Consider the following 20,976-nt stretch of genomic DNA (forward strand, 5'->3'; position numbering starts at 1 on the left):
TGTACTTTTGTTGTGAAAAGAGATCTCTGTTGTAGGCTAACGGCAGTGGGACTGCTGTTCTTCTTCTTCTGCTGTTCCAGCTGAATTACGCCGCTGCTATATAGCATTTCATGATAAGCTAACAGGCCATTGAATGAACATCGAACTAATTAATCTTCACGATGTACGAGTGTTTGAATCAAACCTGCACACTAGGGCTGAGCGATTTTATCGATACCACGATATATATATCGATATTTTGTTTCCCGATAAAGTATCGATTCATTTCTCTTCTTTTTTTAAGCAAACTTTATTGAAAAGTCAGAGGTTACAATTAGTGAAAACACAGCAGAACATTAACATGATGCAATACAATGCCGGGGGGGGGCAATATACAAACCAGTGATAAATAAAAGATGTTTTAAGCTTTTTTAACAGTCCTAATAAGGCGTGTTTTACCGTGTCTTAACAACTCAAAACCTGCATTTTAAATTAAACCTTCATGCATTTACTACACTGAACAACCAATCGATTTTTATCGATACCACGATATATATCAATATTTTGTTTCCCGATAAAGTATCGATTCCTTTTTTTTCTTCTTGTTTTTTTTAAGCAAACTATTGAAAAGTCAGACGTTACAATTAGTGAAAACACAGCAGAACATTAACATGATGCAATAAAATGCCGGGGGGGGGGCGGGGCACAATATAAAAAACAGTGATAAATGAAAGATGTTTTATTAAAGCTTTTTTAACAGTCGTGTTTTATCGTAACAACTCAAAACCTGCATTTTAAATTAAACGTTCATGCATGAAAAAATAAAAAAAAAAAAAAAAAAAACGGCTCATTTACTACACTGAACAACCAATCGATTTTTATCGATACCACGATATATATTGATATTTTGTTTCCCGATAAAGTATCGATTTATTTTTTTAAGCAAACTTTATTGAAAAGTCAGACGTTACAATTAGTGAAAACACAGCAGAACATTAACATGATGCAATAAAATGCCGGGGGGGGGGCGGGGCACAATATAAAAAACAGTGATAAATGAAAGATGTTTTATTAAAGCTTTTTTAACAGTCGTGTTTTATCGTAACAACTCAAAACCTGCATTTTAAATTAAACGTTCATGCATGAAAAAATAAAAAAAAAAAAAAAAAAAACGGCTCATTTACTACACTGAACAACCAATCGATTTTTATCGATACCACGATATATATTGATATTTTGTTTCCCGATAAAGTATCGATTTATTTTTTTAAGCAAACTTTATTGAAAAGTCAGACGTTACAATTAGTGAAAACACAGCAGAACATTAACATGATGCAATACAATGCCGAGGGGGGGGGGCACAATATAAAAAACAGTGATAAATAAAAGAGGTTTTATTAAAGTCCTAATAAGGCGTGTTTTACCGTGTCTGGACAACAAAACCTGCATTTTAAATTAAACCGTCATGCATTTACGACACTGAACAACCAATAAGATTCGCCGATTCAACAGGTCGAGTCAGCTGAAACAAACATCGATAAGGTCCGACGGGTGCGTTTCACCGGTTAAATGCGACGCCGACAGACACCATCTCTGTCGACACTTTCAACACCCAGAATATTAGAGTCTGAGCTTAAATTCATACCTTTTACCATTCAGGTCAGGAGGTTTTTGTGTTCTAAATGCTCTCGTCTGCAGTGAACAACACAGGAGCGTTGGCTGGGAAAAAGAAACGTTTGGATTGACTTTACTACATAACTGACATTAAATTACGTTCACTGAAATTTCTGTTTCTGTATTTATCAGAAGCTTTTATCCAAAGCGACTTAGAGATGAAGATATAACAGCTTTATAAAAAGCTAACAATAAGCTAACAATAAGCTATATAAAAAGCTAACAATAAGCTAACAATAAGCTATATAAAAAGCTAACAAAAAGCTAACAATAAGCTACATAGAAGGAACCCAGGAGTCCGACTCTGTCAGAGGGGACAGAGTAGAGATAGGGTGCAGGCATAGAAGGAAGAGCAGAAAGATAAAGTGCAGAGATAGAGGGGGGAGGGAAGTACAAGGTAAGTGCTGGGATAGGAGATGCTCTCTGAAGAGCTGGGTTTTCAGGAGCTTCTTGAAGATAGACAGGGCTGTTCTGGTAGCGCTCGGTAGGTCATTCCACCATCGTGGGACGACACATGAACAGAGTTTGGATTGTCTTAGGCGTGGTGTAGGAGCTGCTAGACGACAATCCTGGGACCAACGGAGGGACCCAGTTGGGACAGAAGCCTTTGCAAGAGCAAAATTGACGCAGAAAGCTTCTTTCAGCTTCGCCGTTTCTGAGCCGCTGTGACCTGGAAAAAGCCATCAGTGCCTTTATTAGCTCAAGGTTAGATTCCTGCAGTACTCTACATCAGACTGAGCCAAACATCTCTCCAGCTGGTCCAAAATGCTGCTGCCAGGCTCCGAACTGACACCCATAAACACATCGCACCTGTACTCTACTCCCTCTGCTGGCTACCTGTAAAATTTAGGATCCAGTTTAAAAGCCCGATTAAAAACGTATTTATTTAAACTGGCTTTTCACCGAAGCTTGTCTTGTGTTATATGTGATCTACTTTTAAATCTACTTCTGGAAATGTGAAGCGCTTGTTGTAAGGTGCTACATGAATAAATGTTGATTGATTGATTGAAAAGGAAACAGCAGCATTAATAATATCAATTTAAGATTTGTTCATTTTGGCAGAAGGTAAAAGCTGAGGAAATGAATTCACTGAAAAAGTTAAATATCATGTTATTGTGCAAGTTTCTCCACTCAATCCATCTCCCCTTCTGCCAAATAACATTCTTTCCAGGGAGGAGTTCAGTATTCTGCCTTCTTAAAGACTTTCTTTAAGTCCTAACTTCTCTGGCACTGGAACATTAAACATGTAAACTTGTAATCTAAATGAAGTCTCTGGATACCGGAGCAAACCCTGAATTCTATCAGAACGTCAGATGTTTTCTGATCTCAGGCACGGTTTGAATCCGTTTTAAAAGCAGATTTGTTGTGACATCACGCTCGCCTTCCAGCAGGTGCCTGGTCTGGTGTTCAGGTGCTTGTTGTCCCCTCTTTCCTGTCCTCTCAAGCTCGAGCTGTGAAGAAATGTCTGAACTCAATGCTGCGTAATCATCTCCAACGCAGCAACATCTCAGTCTCAGACGTTCTCCAGCTGCAGAAGATCCTGACCAAAGCGCTGCTCTTTGATCAAATGCCATCAAAAAAGAAGGCGGCTGCCCTGCAGCATGTTTTTATGAAGATGCACCAGAGTTATAAATATTCAATGTGGTCTTAATGAAGATTGAGGATGTGCACTTTGTTTTTTTTTAATGTTTTTTATGCATTTAGCAGACTTACAGGTAGGCAGGTAGGGTAAAGGGGGGGGGGGGGGGGGGGGGGTCTTGCCTAAGGACTGGAGGTAATACCTGTCATGCAGGGGATTTGAACCCAGGTCACCAAAATGAAAGTTGGCAATCTTACCACCACACTATCACAGTCCCTTTTAGTAAAACTGGATGGTGGTCTGACTGAAATCCTATCTAACTATTTGGGGATCCTCGAGGATAAAAAAGGAAATTGTGCTCTTGGCAATGTGATCTACAGCTGGACCGGTGTCAGGAAATAGATGGATCCATTTGTGTCTGACTGCTGGTAAACCAGCTGATCATATCAGAAGAAGCAGCCGTCCCTGGAGGTGCTTCTCATGGGCTCTCATTGGTGTTCATCCTGAACCATAATCTACATTTTACACATACAGTGAGCGGCTGCTTTATCTGAATTTCTGAAGGCTTATACAAGATCATAGCTGATGATCCAGTTGTAAGAAGAGAAATTAGATTTTTTTATTGAGGCAAACCCACAAAAACTCAAGACAGGATGAGGTAGTAGCATAACTCTGTCCTGTGAATTTAATATGACTTTGACTTGATTTACGGTGTCCCGTTGGTCAGTGTGAAGCAGAACAAGTCCCAAAAGCCCTCCTATCAAGACCAAAAGAAGTTATTCACACCCTGAATTTGTCAGGCTGTTGGTCAGATTGAGGTCATCGTCAAAACTCTGCCACTAGATAAAATACTGGCTGTTTCTGTTGGCTGCTGGAGTGCAACACTGGAACAGAAGACTGAAAATAAAGAGCCACTCGGGGACTTGAGGTTACACATTCACCGCGATACAAGAGGCCAAAACTTACAAATACACAACTTCTCTGGACTGATCGCCGCAGAAAAGAGACGGGATCCGGTCAGGGAGTCAAAAGAAAAGTATGTCTCAGCGTCTTTAAGGACTTTTTCTTAACCTCGATGGAAAACGTCACGAGGCGAAGGAACTGAATCCAGTTCAGCTGCGATGTGGGTCTGAATAAATCTACTAAAACTGCTTTAGATACTTTAAATAAAGAAGGTTATGTCATCAAATTAAGGTTCCTGTCCTCGTATTTATGCAGATGAATCACAGCGAGCACGACTGGATGAAGATTATCGAGCGCCGCTATAAAAGTTGCAGCCACAAGATATTATGAGACGGAATTATTTCACTTCATAAAGGACGGCTAAAGGATAATATTCAGGAAGCATGGGAGCGGCTTGTGTTTTTCCTGCCATTAAAACACTTATTTCACTCAGTTTCTGAGCAAAATGGAGGCGAACGGACACTTGGACGAGGACACTTTTGCAGAAAGATGATGGAGCAGCTGGAAAATGTTTGAAGATACAATCCAGCTTTAAAATAAACTCATCTCTGGGATTCTATAATTCAGTGTTTCCCCAGGTTTTCCACCTGACCCGTTCATTTGAATCAGGTGTGCTGGAGCAGGGAAAAGCCTGCAGGTTTGGGTGCTTTGAGGACCAGGATTGGGTCTAATTCACCATTTTCAGGCCTGGCTGTGACCTCCTGACCAAGAATCAGACGATCGAATGTTAATGATGCCAACACTGAAGCACAGAGATCTAAACAAAGCAAACTAATCTCATAATGGTTCTGTTGACATGCTTCCAGACATGTGATAGTTCAGACTTCCCAGAAACATTTCAGAGAGAGAGAAAAGCACAACTTTCATCTGTACTGCAAAGCTCATTTAGATGTTTGTCATAAAAAGAAAAAAAGGCTTCGCTGTCAACTACAGATGTTGAAATCTGAGATATATAACCTATAATGATGCTCTATTATTATATTATGCAAAGATCTGGTGTTAAAAAGCCATAAAATATCCATTCAAGGAGAAATATTCCATGTCATCAATCCTTTTTACCCTTTTAAAGAACATTTAGTGGCCAGGCCGACTTGGTTCTTCCAGTTTTTAAATCAACTTCTAAAGTTCAGGCAGCAGAGGACTGACTCAGATTAAAAGGATTCAACTCAGAATTGATGCAGTTGCATCAGATGTAAAGATTTCAGGGGATGATGTGGAGCAGGTGGAACTGAAAGGTCATCTTTTATGGGACAAAGTGACACCAAACGTCCATATTTTTGCAGTCAATTGACCCTGTTTGTTCATGAAACTGATGTATTTGGTAATAAAGCCTAAAACTACACCTTTCCTTTCTAAAATTCAGTTTTTCGCCCCCCTGTGGAGACCGCAGGCTGCGATTATTCTAACACATACATGACATTTACAATTAAAAACAGCAAAACATTTAGCTTCTGGGGCTCAGGAGGATATCCATCACTGGTCAACAGCGTTAATGGTCTTAAACCGCAGCTTTCAGGGATTTACAGCCAGATATGAGAAGTAATTTATTATTTTTTTTAAATCTTTCTTCCTTCAGAGTTGTTGAACTTTAAAAAGTCCCTTTGTGGATTTTTTTTTTGCGATAATGTGTTAAAAGATGTTTCACAGCCAAAGGTTGGGGGAATTTGACTGGGACTTGCATTTTCCACAGAGGATTAAAGCTGCAAATAAGCCTGGATTTAACCTTTATGCAAACATCATAAAGCATCTTGGAGCTCTTAATGTGGCCGAGGCGATTCTGGAATATTCTACATGGTGCTGCATGTGAGGATGTCCCTATAAAAAGAAAAGTATTGGTGAATATCTAAAAAAATCCTTTCAATATTCACTGAAACATCATGTTAATATCTTTCCCACTTCAATGAAGACAAGAACAAGTGTTTAAACATCTGAATCAACACCGAAAACGTCAAGAATTAGAGGCAATCTGTGGGTTTTCTGAGGTAATCGACTTTTTATTAACTGGTATTTTATGGCTATTAAACTAAATTATGTTGATCAGAACTAAATCAATTGAATTATGAATGAAAGGCCTGAGATTAATATTCATTTCTCACTTGAAATATTCAACACATGGCTTCCTTTTTGAGTAAATGTCGTTTAATTTGGATTCATTAACAGAAAAGAATCCCTTGTCAGTCTGATCTTAAACTCCAGCCGTTTTAAAATCACTGCATTTATGCTTTTTTATTCTTTAAATGGGTCGCAGCCACTCAAAAACCAGCACAGGCAGCTCTAAAAATCACATTTTCCAAATTCCCACCATCCATGTGGCACATGGAGTCAAAGTGAAGCCTTTAAAAGTCCGATTACTGTGCGCCACAAACTACAACGTGTGCAGAACACGAGTGTCGTAAAAGTCGGGTAACGCCGCGCTACCCCATCCCGAAAGCTCCCGATGACCCCTGAGCTGGGGGGGGGGGGGGGTTCAAAAGGTTGCTGTTCCCTCAGTGAAAACAACTAATGTGTGTGAAAGCAGGAATGTGGAGAAAATGCTCGTGCTTGAGATCATAAAGCAGCTTTTATGCTTGTGTAATGAGATTCTGAGCTTTGACCTCATCCTCTCTGGAGGCTTCTTTATGGAGCGCTGCCTTCTGACTCGGTTAAAACTGCATTCACACAGACAACATCTGCAGCCAACTGTGGAAACTTTCCTGGAAACAAACATGTTGCAAAACAGAGGTTAAAGGGCATCTGTTGTGCTCGAAAACCAAGAGGTTTCCCCTTTTAATCACCTGGACGCGCTTATTTGGAGTTATGGATTTTTCCCCCTAAATGTCAGGCTGCATTACTCCGAGCAGCATAACAAGATCAGCCCCCCCCCCCCTCCGTCTGTCTGTCTGTCTGACAGCAACAGAGCGAAATATACAATCAGCATCACGTCTGAGTGCTTGTGTGAAAGCTCCGCTGATTCCATATTTCCCTCATTAGGCAGAAACGTCGGGTTCCAGGTCCATCTGCCTCCCATTAACAGTGGCAGCCTGAGAGGCTCGCACACCCTCAACTTATGCAGCTCATGCGAAAGCCTCTATAAAAAGTTTCCCGTTGTTACCTTTGTGTCATGGAAAGTTGCAGTTTGGGGAGTTCACGCCAGGTTGTCCTTTATCCTTCCGTGAAGCAAGACTGACGCCTAGTGGTGGAAGTGGGAACAGCAGGGGGCGCCACACCAGAAGTCCTACAAAGTGCACGAGAGATTATTACCACATGAACACAACTTTAGTGATCTCAGCGCTGCTCTGACACGAATAAACAGTTCTCAGTGTTTTATTCCCAGATAATGGAGATTAAACGGCTACAGACTGGTGTTTATATTCGGAAATAATCACGTGCACAAACGGACAGATTATCGTTTTAAGGACATTTTCCCATAAAAACAAAAACACGTCAACCTTTGGTCTCCCTGGAGGAGTTTTTACAGCCCGAGACATTAACTGTTTAACAGAAAATAAAGCAAACAGTCTGTGAAACTGTCACAAAATGAATGATAATCAGCTTTATCAGGAGATCTGGTGGCGGGTCGGAGCAGAACTGTGAAGCAGAAGCTCCAATTTAGGCTCCAATCAAGCAGATTCTCCATAGTTTGGATTGTAACCTTTCAGTGGTTTGGTTTAGAGAATAAAAGGAAGTTAGAAAAACAATTAATTCCATTTTCCTGGCTAAAGGTTGACGTGTTCAAGCCTTTTCTGCAGAAGACTCATCAGTCCTGGATGGTTCTGAGCTGAAATCTTTAGAAAGAAGCAACGAAAGAAGAAGAGTCTGCCTGGTTATACCAGCATTGATGCATTATTGCCCATCATTTCAGTTTACCCTCCTCTGATTAACAGGCGAAGAGGAAGGAGGACGTCACGTTAAAGCTTTCCAGGGAGTGAATTACCACCATAAACCTTCAGTTTGGCTTCTTCGGACCAGAAGAGACCAGGAAGATGGAGCTGGACTCATGCTGGAAGCTTCTTAATCAGCTTCTAAAGTTCAGTTCTACTCAAACTCCTGATTTTTAGGTCACGTGATCACAAAGCAAACGGTTTGAGGAGGACGTTAAATGCATCTAATTCCTCTTCTACGCAGGTCGTTTGTGTTCATTTTTCAAGTTGAAGCATGTGAAACAGTCGTTAAAAAAAATCATGCACATCTTTTTCTGTGCACGGATCGGGAGCTCCAGCTCCTCGGAGGAGCACGCGAGCACATGGTTTCCAATAGAAACAACCTTTCTGGTGCAGCGGCTGAATGAACCCAGATGGCTGCAAACTGCTGAAAACTGTCCGAGGTCCCTGGGAATCTGCGGAGTGGACTGCGGTTAAAGTGTTGACTGAGCACGCGGCGCTCACTCGCAGATGATTGATTTAAAGGACCAGTGTTTGGGAGAAATGTTGAGCCCCGTTCATTCCCGTCAGGATCGGATACATCGTGCATAAAGTCGGTCCAGCGGGGAGGTTTCTCACTGAGAAAGTGTGACTTTCATGGTTTGTTTCTGCATCTTGGAGCGGCTCAAACAGGTTTGTGCTTTAAACTGATGGCCCACGTGATGAATATCCTGATGGCCAGCAGAAATTAGGTCAAAATAACCTAAATATAAAGAACAAATAGGTGACTATATTACAGCTTCGAGTTATTTCCACTGGCATCAACAGAATTAAAGAAAGAGGCTCCTGGAAACCTTTAGAAAAGTCATTTTCTTTATTTTTAGTCACATTTCCAGGTTTGTGGCGTCTCCTCCGCAGATGTGAAAAATAACTCACATCATAAATGACTGTTGTTAAGAACTGATAAAGGAGACTCCAATAAAAAGAAGGTAAACTAATAAGCAAAATCATCTGAGAATATGCTCCAGTTCTATTGTTTGGCTTTGAAATAAAAAAGGATGATATGAGGTAAAACGGGGTGAACAAAAGGGAAAAAATATAAGACAGTTTGCAGAATCAAACCATTAAAAGATGATAAAAGATGATCCAAAATGCTGCAGCCAGAGATCTGATGAGAAGTAACAGAGTTCAGGGGAGCCTGAAACATCCCATAGTTCTGCTGCTGTAGGCCCAGCCTGCTGGGGGAGCTCCCATGATGCACCTCTCCTCCCTCCATGTACAGATGACATCATTGCTGTCATTAACTTGTGTTTCTCTCTCTCAGCAGGTGTCTCTGGCCTGGTGTTACGCTGCTTGTTGTCCCCTCTTTCCTGTCCTCTCAGCAGGTGTCTCTGGCCTGGTGTTACGCTGCTTGTTGTCCCCTCTTTCCTGTCCTCTCAGCAGGTGTCTCTGGCATGGTGTTACGCTGCTTGTTGTCCCCTCTTTCCTGTCCTCTCAGCAGGTGTCTCTGGCCTGGTGTTACGCTGCTTGTTGTCCCCTCTTTCCTGTCCTCTCAGCAGGTATCTCTGGCCTGGTGTTACGGTGCTTGTTGTCCCCTCTTTCCTGTCCTCTCAGCAGGTGTCTCTGGCCTGGTGTTACGCTGCTTGTTGTCCCCTCTTTCCTGTCCTCTCAGCAGGTATCTCTGGCCTGGTGTTACGCTGCTTGTTGTCCCCTCTTTCCTGTCCTCTCAGCAGGTATCTCTGGCCTGGTGTTACGCTGCTTGTTGTCCCCTCTTTCCTGTCCTCTCAGCAGGTGTCTCTGGCCTGGTGTTACGCTGCTTGTTGTCCCCTCTTTCCTGTCCTCTCAGCAGGTGTCTCTGGCCTGGTGTTACGCTGCTTGTTGTCCCCTCTTTCCTGTCCTCTCAGCAGGTGTCTCTGGCCTGGTGTTACGCTGCTTGTTGTCCCCTCTTTCCTGTCCTCTCAGCAGGTGTCTCTGGCCTGGTGTTACGCTGCTTGTTGTCCCCTCTTTCCTGTCCTCTCAGCAGGTATCTCTGGCCTGGTGTTACGGTGCTTGTTGTCCCCTCTTTCCTGTCCTCTCAGCAGGTGTCTCTGGCCTGGTGTTACGCTGCTTGTTGTCCCCTCTTTCCTGTCCTCTCAGCAGGTATCTCTGGCCTGGTGTTACGCTGCTTGTTGTCCCCTCTTTCCTGTCCTCTCAGCAGGTATCTCTGGCCTGGTGTTACGCTGCTTGTTGTCCCCTCTTTCCTGTCCTCTCAGCAGGTGTCTCTGGCCTGGTGTTACGCTGCTTGTTGTCCCCTCTTTCCTGTCCTCTCAGCAGGTGTCTCTGGCCTGGTGTTACGCTGCTTGTTGTCCCCTCTTTCCTGTCCTCTCAGCAGGTGTCTCTGGCCTGGTGTTACGCTGCTTGTTGTCCCCTCTTTCCTGTCCTCTCAGCAGGTGTCTCTGGCCTGGTGTTACGCTGCTTGTTGTCCCCTCTTTCCTGTCCTCTCAGCAGGTATCTCTGGCCTGGTGTTACGCTGCTTGTTGTCCCCTCTTTCCTGTCCTCTCAGCAGGTGTCTCTGGCCTGGTGTTACGCTGCTTGTTGTCCCCTCTTTCCTGTCCTCTCAGCAGGTATCTCTGGCCTGGTGTTACGGTGCTTGTTGTCCCCTCTTTCCTGTCCTCTCAGCAGGTGTCTCTGGCCTGGTGTTACGCTGCTTGTTGTCCCCTCTTTCCTGTCCTCTCAGCAGGTATCTCTGGCCTGGTGTTACGGTGCTTGTTGTCCCCTCTTTCCTGTCCTCTCAGCAGGTATCTCTGGCCTGGCGTTACGCTGCTTGTTGTCCCCTCTTTCCTGTCCTCTCAGCAGGTATCTCTGGCCTGGTGTTACGCTGCTTGTTGTCCCCTCTTTCCTGTCCTCTCAGCAGGTATCCCTGGCCTGGTGTTACGCTGCTTGTTGTCCCCTCTTTCCTGTCCTCTCAGCAGGTATCTCTGGCCTGGTGTTACGCTGCTTGTTGTCCCCTCTTTCCTGTCCTCTCAGCAGGTATCTCTGGCCTGGTGTTACGCTGCTTGTTGTCCCCTCTTTCCTGTCCTCTCAGCAGGTGTCTCTGGCCTGGTGTTACGCTGCTTGTTGTCCCCTCTTTCCTGTCCTCTCAGCAGGTGTCTTTGGCCTGGTGTTACGCTGCTTGTTGTCCCCTCTTTCCTGTCCTCTCAGCCCCAGCTGGTCCAGGCAGATGGACCCTTCCTGGTTCTGGTTCTGATGGACGTTTCTTCCTGTTAAAAGGGAGTTTTTTTCTCTCCACCATCACCTGGTGCAGGTACAGGTCCAGGATTGGATCAAAGAGAGGTTCTAGTGCAATCTGTTGCTTTCCTTAGCCAGGCTCTGTGTGAATTGGACCAATTTAATTGGACTTTATTTGGATTATGAGTTTAATAAACTGGACTCTTGTTGCTTTGAATCTTTGAGGTATACATAAATGGTGACTGGACTGTAGTTTAAAGCGCTTTTCTACCCTAGTGCTGCAGTCCCAGAACCGGAACCACACGGTGAAATGGTGACTGGACTCTAGTTTAAAGCGCTTTTCTACCCTGGTCCCGCAGTCCCAGAACCGGAACCACGCGGTGAAACGGTGACTGGACTCTATTTTAAAGCGCTTTTCTACCCTGGTCCTGCAGTCCCAGAACCGGAACCACGCGGTGAAACGGTGACTGGACTCTAGTTTAAAGCGCTTTTCTACCCTGGCTGACCACTCAAAGCGCCGCTTTGGTTTATTTGGAACAACAGTAGACATTTCCAGCTTACCCAACTTTCCTCTTCTAACTCAGCTCCGCTCCTCCAACTGGTTCCGGATCTGTGGTTCGGACACATCTGAATTCCCTTTAAATTTAAACTAAACAGCAGAATGAAATCAGCCCCGTGCTTTGTTCCGGGGGCAGGTGAACAGAACAGACCTGGGAACAGCACCAGGTGAGGCTGATGACGCGCAGCTGCGAGACATTTCCAATCAGCCGTCCTTCCTTTTTCTTTGGTTCGGCAGAACATGGGTCATCGCTGCCCTCTTCAGTCTGGACCCCCCCCCATTACAATGCGACAGTAAACCTTTTAGTTCAACGTAAAAACTATCTTTAAAGGATATGTTCATGGTTTTTAGTTTTTCAGGGCATTGAATTAAATTGAAAACCGGCCCTTTTCTGTGTTTTTGCACATCTTTGGGGTTTATTCTTGGAATATAACTTTGCTAATTGGGATATTTTATCTTCTGCTTCATTTTTCCTCATTTCCAAATAAGCTGGAGCCCACAGAATCCTCTCATTATCTCTGTGACTCTGTCTGGTCTTTAGTGAATTACTGTAGATTATCGCTGAGTAACTCTTCCATCCACCAGGAGGGTCCAGACTACTACCTGGAGCTCTGCTGCAAACACTGATTTCTCCACCTTTGTCCCATTTTCAGATCTAAATCACATGCAAATGCTTTATTGATGGCGGTGTAAACTTCTCCTTCTTACCCCCTTCCTGCTTCCACTGGGTCTGTTAATGCCCTCCTGTCACCAGACTCACTGTATATCAGTCTATCTGCAGCTCAGACCGTAATTATGGGGGCGAACCGGTCCCGTTAACCCCAGCTGCTCTGCCCTCCGCCCAAGAAAAAGACGAAAACTGATTATTTTCGTCTTATCTGTCACTCCTCGAACAGCCTCCCTTTACTTGAGATGTATGTGCCGAGGTTCCGGACCACACCGAACCGGATTATCATCTCAGCGTTTTAGACTTAAACTGGAAACCCAAATTTGCTCCAAAGCGGGTTAGAATGATGAAAAAATGTGTTCTGCTGAATATAACATGAATCTGACAACTTTTTATATCTCATTAAGAGTCATAATTCTCACATTAATGACTTTAGGACTGATAAAGTTTAGGTTGAATATGTCCAGAGTGGTGAAAAATGTCATTTTTAGAGGCAAAGTATGTGGAAAATTCTTAAATAAATAACCTGCTTTGACATATCTTTCTTTCCTTTTTACATTAAATAACAACTCGAGGACAAACAGCTAATCGTGGAAAATATTGATGCGTTTTATTTAGAAATGCATCCGGATGAGATGAGATGATGATGATGATGATGAAGAATAGTTTCACACCTTTCTGTCTCGCCAAAACCTGGTCCTTCTACCCACAATGCAACTTGATCTCTCACAGTTTGGCCAGTGATTGTCTGTGTGTGAAGATTATTTTAGCTTTTTATGTATCAGGACTCTGATTTATAAACTCATTGGAGTTTCTGTTGAGTTATGGCGACTCAAACTTTATGAAGATTTTACATTTTGAAACATTAGATAATTATACTTTACTGGCAGCTGTGAAGTTATTTGGAAATGATCAATTTTATGAAAAAAAATTCAAACAGGATGAAGAAAATATGCCCAAAAAAAGAAGAATCCCTCAATAAATGTATTTTTGGTCCAGGCAGGGCTCCCACTGCATTTACTATTAGTATTTTGGGCTTTTATCACAATTAAAACGCATGATTAGATTATGGTGTAGTTACAGAAAGCTACCAGCAGATGTCAGTGTAATTATAATACCTGAGAAAATGAACCTGCTCCAAAGTCATTTGTGATTTTTACCTGCTGAAAATACGAGGTTTGATCCATATTTAACAGGGAAAAGTCAGATTATTGCTGTGAATGGTTGTGATACAATGTTTCAGGGGCCAAATCATGCAAAGAAGACACAAATTCATGTGCTGAATCTACGACTGGAGGTTTCTTTTTCTGTTTTCCTTCATGTGGACTGAGCTGGGAGGTCAGGCTCCCTGTTTTCCCTCAGTGTTGATCCCTCTGAATCTGTGTGAAGAAGCAGCTGCAGATTTGAACTGTCAGACAATATTTGTGCGTCTGAATTGCCGTAATTTGGTGGAGAAAGAGACGTGAAAAAGGAGTCCTTTGATTAGGAGATAAATATAAAGCAGAGAATATGAAAACATGCATCATAAGCTTTTTAAAGGCGTCTCTCACCTGTTTTTTGTCTGTTTTACTGTAGGTTCATCAGTCTCAGACTCATCATAAATCAGTTGATTTAACTTCCTTATAAATCAGGGTTTGAACGCCGATTTTTCATCAAACCGACCTGTTGGTTCGTCACTTTGTTCCAGAAATATTTCTCCTCATCGGACGACAAATTCCTCTGATTTTATTGAGTTATTCAGTGAGTCCAAGAGGCTGAAATGTCTCAGCAGCTCCTGCAAGAAAAGAGATTCAGTTCAGAGATTCACATTCAGTTAAGGCTGAAATTCATGGGTCATGATTAAAGTTTTCTCCAGCTTCTGCTTCGTCATCATTAGCTCATTTTAGCCTGTTAACACACTGAGTTTCCTTAGTTTTGATCTGGGAACACAGTCACAACTTGGGAAAAATCCCTTTTCTGATCAGCAAATGGAGTGAAAATGATCTGATTTAATTTAAGTTTCAAATTTCCTAGTTTTTTATTCTTATTACCACTTTCCCACAATTTATACCCAACTTTTACACTTTTATTTCTTCTAAATTCTAAAGACACAAATCAGGCTCAAATTTCACACAATATTCAGCCAGAATCAGCAACTCTGAACCCAAACACTGCTCCGATGGTCCAAAGCAGTAGTTTAGACCCTGTGTCGTTCACTGGGGCTAAAAATGTGCCAGTTGCTGGTTGGGAAACATCAGAGGTTCTAACACAGATCTGTTGGTTTAAATATGAGGCTCTTTATGCAAAGAAATGGAAGTTGACTTCAGCTTTAAACAAACAGCAACAGGAAGTATTATTTAAGTATTTTACCTGGAAGATGAAGGGCTCAGCAGCACAGAGCGGATGGAGGAACAGAAGAAAATGCTGCCTGAGGCCCCCGAGCAGCTGATAATTCACATATGTTTCATATCAGTGGATTTCTTCTTATGTAATTCAGGGAATTATTTGTTACTCGATAATTCAACATTTAACACACACACAATCAGATTAAACTCAGTTTTAGTTTTCTTTTGCACATTTTACAGCAACGGTTCTCCTTCTTGTGACTTTCCAAACAAACTTAGTCTCAGGAAAAATGAAAAAAGAGAAAATAAACACCAGGAAGTCGTGGAGAGACAAGAGATATGAATCAATATCTACATAATAAATGCCTGACAGCTCTAATTTTGAACTTTTCCGCCGCCTCAGAGTCAGAAAAAGGTAAAATGTTGGCGGCTGTTTGGCTCCACAGAAGGGAAAACAAGCGGTGTGTGCAGAGATCATGGTGGTCCACCTCCTCCTTTCAGATTCACCAGCAGGTAAACACACGCCGTCAGACTGCAAACAGTCAACCCTGCAGCTGCAAAGAGGAGATTCAGGGCAGAAGCAACTATTTCAAACTGTGGACACTGGCCTGGATGTGTGAGCCTCACTGAGATCAGAGCTTCCTAATCCTGGCTGTATGTGGGAGGAAGGACCATCCTCCAAAAACCCTGAAAAACTAGGTTATTTATGCAGTTTATCACTGAAATAAGGAAAGAAGTTGGAAGTAAATCTAAATATTGAACTTTTAAAAGAGACATTTATCTATAAACTGATGAATTAAGAGTTTAGCAACCAAAATATACATTTTTTAACACAAAAGTTTAACTACTTCTGAAACAACAGGCTGCAGCTTTGGTGATTATTTCATTTAGTTTTATTTTCCTGATGCCTTTTCATTCAGTTTTGCAACCTATTTGTGTTCCGTTTTCAGTGTTTCTCATGACAAAAGGTTCAAAACTATTGATCACCAGATGTTTAATGAAAATAAAGATGAGCTCAGGTCATTCAGCCAAGTCTCTGAGTGCTACTTTTAACGCAGAACTTTAGCCGTAATGCTGCTGTTTTTATTCCCAGTTACTTTTTCTGAAGTGAAGGATCTCTTCTAAACCCTAAAGATGATTCTACTTTGGACCCTTAAAGCCTTTAAAAATCAGCTTTTGTCTTCTTTCTTTTCAAGGGAAGCTGGAGGAAGAAATTCATAGATATGAAATCATTAAAAAATGCCAAACTTCTTCTGTGATATTCAGCTTAGAGGAGCATGAATAGATCAGGGAGTCCTACACTCTGGGGTTTATAGCAGCATTTACACAAGAAGTCTAACTTTAAAGATAAATTAAAGGGAAGAAACTCTAATTGTTCATTTAAAACACTTGTAATAAATGATAATACCTCATTATGCAGTGAGTTTAATCCAATCTAACTTCCTTTCTAATGTCACATATATTATAATAACTTACATTTTTAACATGTCGTATCATTAATGTTAAAGTTGGAAAATGAGTTTTTAACATTTAACTGATCCCAGCAGCATGTTTAGAGGAGGAAGTCCACTTTAAAAGACTGATTTAACTGATTTATAAGAAAAGAAAGGATACGGTTGAGTTGAGCTGCAGTCCATGATGTCCATGGGAGGGGAATCCACTTATTGACTGGAAATGTCTGACGTTAAATGTCTTGAATGCTGCTTTTTTTCCTCAGAAAATGATAATAAATCAGGATTTTATTAGAGCAGAGCGACAGTCTGATTTTCAGTCCTAATTTTAATTTGAATGCTGATTTTTTCCTCAGAAAATGATAATAAATCAGGATTTTATTAGAGCAGAGCGGCAGTCTGATTTTCAGTCCTAATTTTAATTTGAATGCTGCTTTTTTTCCTCAGAAAATGATAAAAATCAGGATTTTATTAGAGCAGAGCGACAGTCTGATTTTCAGTCCTAATTTTAATTTGAATGCTGTTTTTTTTCCTCAGAAAATGATAAAAATCAGGATTTTATTAGAGCAGAGCGACAGTCTGATTTTCAGTCCTAATTTTAATTTGAATGCTGATTTTTTTTCCTCAGATAATGATAAAAATCAGGATTTTATTAGAGCAGAGCGACAGTCTGATTTTCAGTCCTAATTTTAATGTGAATCTGACAAAGAAACACATGAATTAATGCTTTATTGGGGATTCAGTTGTATTAAAATACACTTTACAGTTTTTATAAAGAGATGCAAAAAGATGGGACCTGTGCATGTGGAGCTTATATAAACTCATCTGAGTCCAGGAGTAAAAATGAGCGCGTGATCCAGGAGCTTTAGTCCAATTTTGTACATTTTCAGTCGGACTAAGGTGTTTTCATGCACTTTAAAAGACTTTTTACTGAATATAATAAATAACTTGTTTTACTCTGGTGTCATAAATGTAAGTGAAGACGGTTCAGAACTGGTTCTTGCTTTTGCTTCATGTGATTTGAAGGTTTGCTAACAGGGGTCCAACATTATGTTCTCGCCCAATGGTCCCTGGGAGATTAACCCGGTCCTGGGAAGCAGGCATCTGATTGGACGGCGGCTCCGCAGCAGCGCGAGCGCAGGTGCCAGAGCTGCTCAGTGAGCAGAGACCGTCAGAAGGATCCACCGGTCCGGAACCGGCTGAGGACAGGCGGGCTTCATGTGTTCGTGGAGCGCTTGCGTGAATCTGTTCCGGACGGCGCGCGATGCTGAGCGCTGTTAAGATGGAGGGACACGAGCACCCGGACTGGAGCAGCGGCTACTACTACGGAGAGACGGAGGTGTGTGAAGCCCGGCGGGACTGCTCCGGTTTTCAGGCTGAATATGAGTCAGATTACCGAGTTAAACCCGGCAGAGGAGCCGGAGATCAGCTCCTCTCCTGCGGGGACATTTATTTCACCACGGGGCCACAACCGGCCTCCAAACACGCTGCGATTTGAACAAATCCGCGTTTCCGAACCCGCGATTTGTTCAAAGTTACTTTTTTAAAACCGCAAAAGTGTGGCTTTTAATTTCATTTGCATATTTATTGCTTTATTACTTGAAATACTGCAGCTTTCTTTTTACTGAGGTTTTAATCTGTGGCTAAAATAACGATGATGGGGAAAAGTAATCATTATATTTTATCTCCAGAAAATCTTTCTGGAAATAAAACATCTTATCAAAGTAAAACTAATTATTATTATTATGTGCCCATATAAAGGGATGGCTATTAATCTAATTTTCTCAACAGTTTCAACCTGTTTAATCCTCCATTAATCCTTTAAATAAGGAAATAATTAAATAAAGACAAAATATTTCTCTTTAAATTCTAAAAGTGTGTCAGAAAAAAACAACTTTGATTGGAGAAAAAAGGAAGAAGCAGCTAATAATTAGATTTAATCTAAAGGAAGGAGCCTGGTAATGTGTTTCATTTTCAGTCAGTCTTTGAAAGAAATGGGTTTCGGACGCAGATTTTTCCGATAATAATAATAATCTTTTTTTTTTATAATCTCCAAAAAGTTTCAGCCTCTAACGCGTTTTTTAATTCTCTCTCAGTTTTGTTCTGAAAACTAAATGTTCACACATCTGACTGAATGCGCAGTGAATAGAAATAATCCTCCCCAGAATAAAACTAAAAATTCGAGCCTCCCTCGATTTGTTTTGGGTTTTTTAGACTTTTTTCTCGGGGCATAAGTTCTGAATTTGACATTTTTTGGTCTTGGATGCAGATATTTGCTCAGATCTGACAGGAGCCTTCACGGGCTGTTTCAGACTGAAGCCCTGGGCCTCATTCTGCATTAACTGCCTCTCTGTGTTTCAGTGCTACCCCTCAGCGGCGAACATCAACTCCTGCCTGGCCATGAACTCCATCAGCTGCTCCATGAGCGCGCCCGGTATGGCCGGCTCCTGCCACATGAACACGCATTACATGAACCCTGTGGGGGTGAACGCCTCCTCGGTCCCGGTCGGGATGTCGCAGAGTTCCGAGGCGGCCATGCAGGCGGGTCTGGGCGCGGCGCTGCCGCCCAGCATGAGCCCCATCGGCGCGCCGCCGCCGCACGGGACCATGCCGGTGATGAGCTCGGCCTACGGTCAGGCCTGCAGCCTCGCAGACAGAACCCCCAAGCAGTACCGGCGGAACTACACGCACGCCAAGCCGCCGTACTCCTACATCTCTCTGATCACTATGGCCATCCAGCAGTCCGGCAGCAAGATGCTGACGTTAAACGAGATCTACCAGTGGATCATGGACCTGTTTCCGTTCTACCGGCAGAACCAGCAGCGGTGGCAGAACTCCATCAGACACTCGCTGTCCTTCAATGACTGCTTCATTAAGGTGCCTCGCTCTCCGGATAAACCGGGGAAAGGCTCCTTCTGGGCCCTCCACCCGGACTCGGGGAACATGTTTGAGAACGGCTGCTACCTGCGGCGGCAGAAGCGGTTCAAGTGCGGGAAAATGGCCGGTGCCGGTGACGGAGAGGTGGCGGCGGAACCGGGGTCGGAGGTCGGCTCCATCTCCGGCAGCAGCTCCAGTTCGGACTCCCCTCACCCCCCCTCATCCTCGCCTCCGTCCTCCGAGTCAAAGGTGGCCGAGCTGAAACCGCAGCGCGGTGAACCGTCACCATCCAACCGCGCGCTCCCCTCTCCCGTCGCGCACACCCCGCACCTGCTCTCACACCACCACCACCACCCGCTGCTGGTGCACGAGGCCGTGCACATGAAAGCGGACTACTGCCACCCCCACTTCACCTTTAACCATCCGTTTTCCATCAACAACCTGATGTCGGAGCCGCAGCTCCACAAACTGGAGCCGGCGGTGCAGTACGGAGGCTTTGGCTGCCCGGTGTCCGGGGCTCTGGTGGCGGCCAAAACCGGCTTCGATGCCGCTCACTCGGACACAAACTACTACCACGGCCTGTACAGCAGGCCCATAATGAACTCCACCTGAAACACAGACTCCTCCGATAGGAAAGCTCTGAATGAAAGCCTTGTTGCGTTCAACAGATTTTAGGATTCTCCAGAATCTTAACTTCATATAATCTTTCTTTTTATTGACTAATATAAATAACACACCAGGTCCGGTTAAAATGAAGCAACGGGAGCGTTTTTTGGGTTTTTTTTCAGACATGAAACTGTCAATCTTCGTCTTAAGACTTTAATAATGCAACATTACTGCTCACATTTTAACCCCAACAGAGAGATTAAATGTTCCTCTCTTAATCTGCACAGTAACGTCCAACGGAAGTCATGTTTAACAGCTGATAACTCAATAAATTCACAGATCATCCGGTCAAATTTAAGCTAATTTCAACGCTGGGAGATTTGTTTTTTGATCTAAAATGATGTGACGTCATTTCAGGCCTCTCAATTTAAGTTGCATTCATATTTATTGGAAAAATTTTAATTAGACAACAAAAAAAAGGACAGAAGCTGATGTCTTATTAGGACAATTATAAGCTATTATGTCCTTATTTCTTTAAGAATTAGATTGTTCCGTTTTCATTCACAGTTATTACAGTAATGCAGTCATCTGCAAATCATTTAAACCCTATATTTAATCCTTGCAAACTTGTTTAAAAAAGGTTTGTTTTTTCCTTCTGCTTGAACGCCTCATAATTAGGGTCGTTGTAAACATGATTTGTGACGTGTCTGAGCATAAAAAGAGCATTTTGAGAGGGAAACACCTGCATCTAAGGGTTCACCGCACTGAAAAAAGAGAAATAATCCGGCTGTAACATAGAATTACAAAGGATTTGACAGTTTCACTGTATGTACAGCTTACTTAAAATCACTTAAATATTCAAAGAATTTGAGAAATCTCTGTGTAGAAGTAAGTTTTAGATCTAGCCTTGATTGTTTTCTAACAATTTTAAATCAAAGTGATTCGTTTTTTATCGGCTAACCTCAACCAGGAAGTGACTTAAGTGTTTCATCAAAGAGTCGTCGTGTTATTTCCTGAATGTGTCATCGTTTAAAGCACATTGTGTAGAGATGTCATCGCCTCCTTCCTTCGTAGAAACACTTGAGAATGGTGGAAATGTCCAGAAGTCATATTTAGGCAGTAACACATGTGTGTAATATCCTGTGTATGTTTTGATTTAGCACCAGATGATCGTTGACTACGTATGAATGAGGTAAAAAGAGGGTAAAAATAAAAAGAAATGACAGTCTGCGGTATCCTGTCTCCAGGGTT

At 42.5% G+C, this 20,976-nt stretch overlaps 1 protein-coding gene across 1 annotated transcript; it reads left to right on the forward strand.

Moving 5' to 3' along the window:
* The first annotated feature begins 17,506 nt into the window (after nucleotides 1-17,506).
* Nucleotides 17,507-19,731, forward strand: LOC140267075 (hepatocyte nuclear factor 3-beta-like). Its single transcript, XM_072362244.1, has 2 exons — nucleotides 17,507-17,581; nucleotides 18,604-19,731. The coding sequence occupies exons 1-2, from the start codon at nucleotides 17,507-17,509 to the stop codon at nucleotides 19,729-19,731; spliced, it is 1,203 nt and encodes a 400-aa protein (XP_072218345.1).
* Nucleotides 19,732-20,976: the final 1,245 nt, after the last annotated feature.

Source organism: Leuresthes tenuis, unplaced genomic scaffold, assembly GCF_036924035.1.
Source record: "Leuresthes tenuis unplaced genomic scaffold, fLeuTen1.0.hap1 SCAF_13, whole genome shotgun sequence".
NCBI lineage: Eukaryota > Metazoa > Chordata > Actinopteri > Atheriniformes > Atherinopsidae > Leuresthes > Leuresthes tenuis.

Coding starts and splice junctions, on each gene's coding strand:
- LOC140267075 (XM_072362244.1), top strand. CDS start 17,507: ATGCTGAGCGCTGTTAAGATGGAGGGACACGAGCACCCGGACTGGAGC. Junction 17,582..18,603: donor ACTACTACGGAGAGACGGAG/GTGTGTGAAGCC, acceptor TCTGTGTTTCAG/TGCTACCCCTCAGCGGCGAA.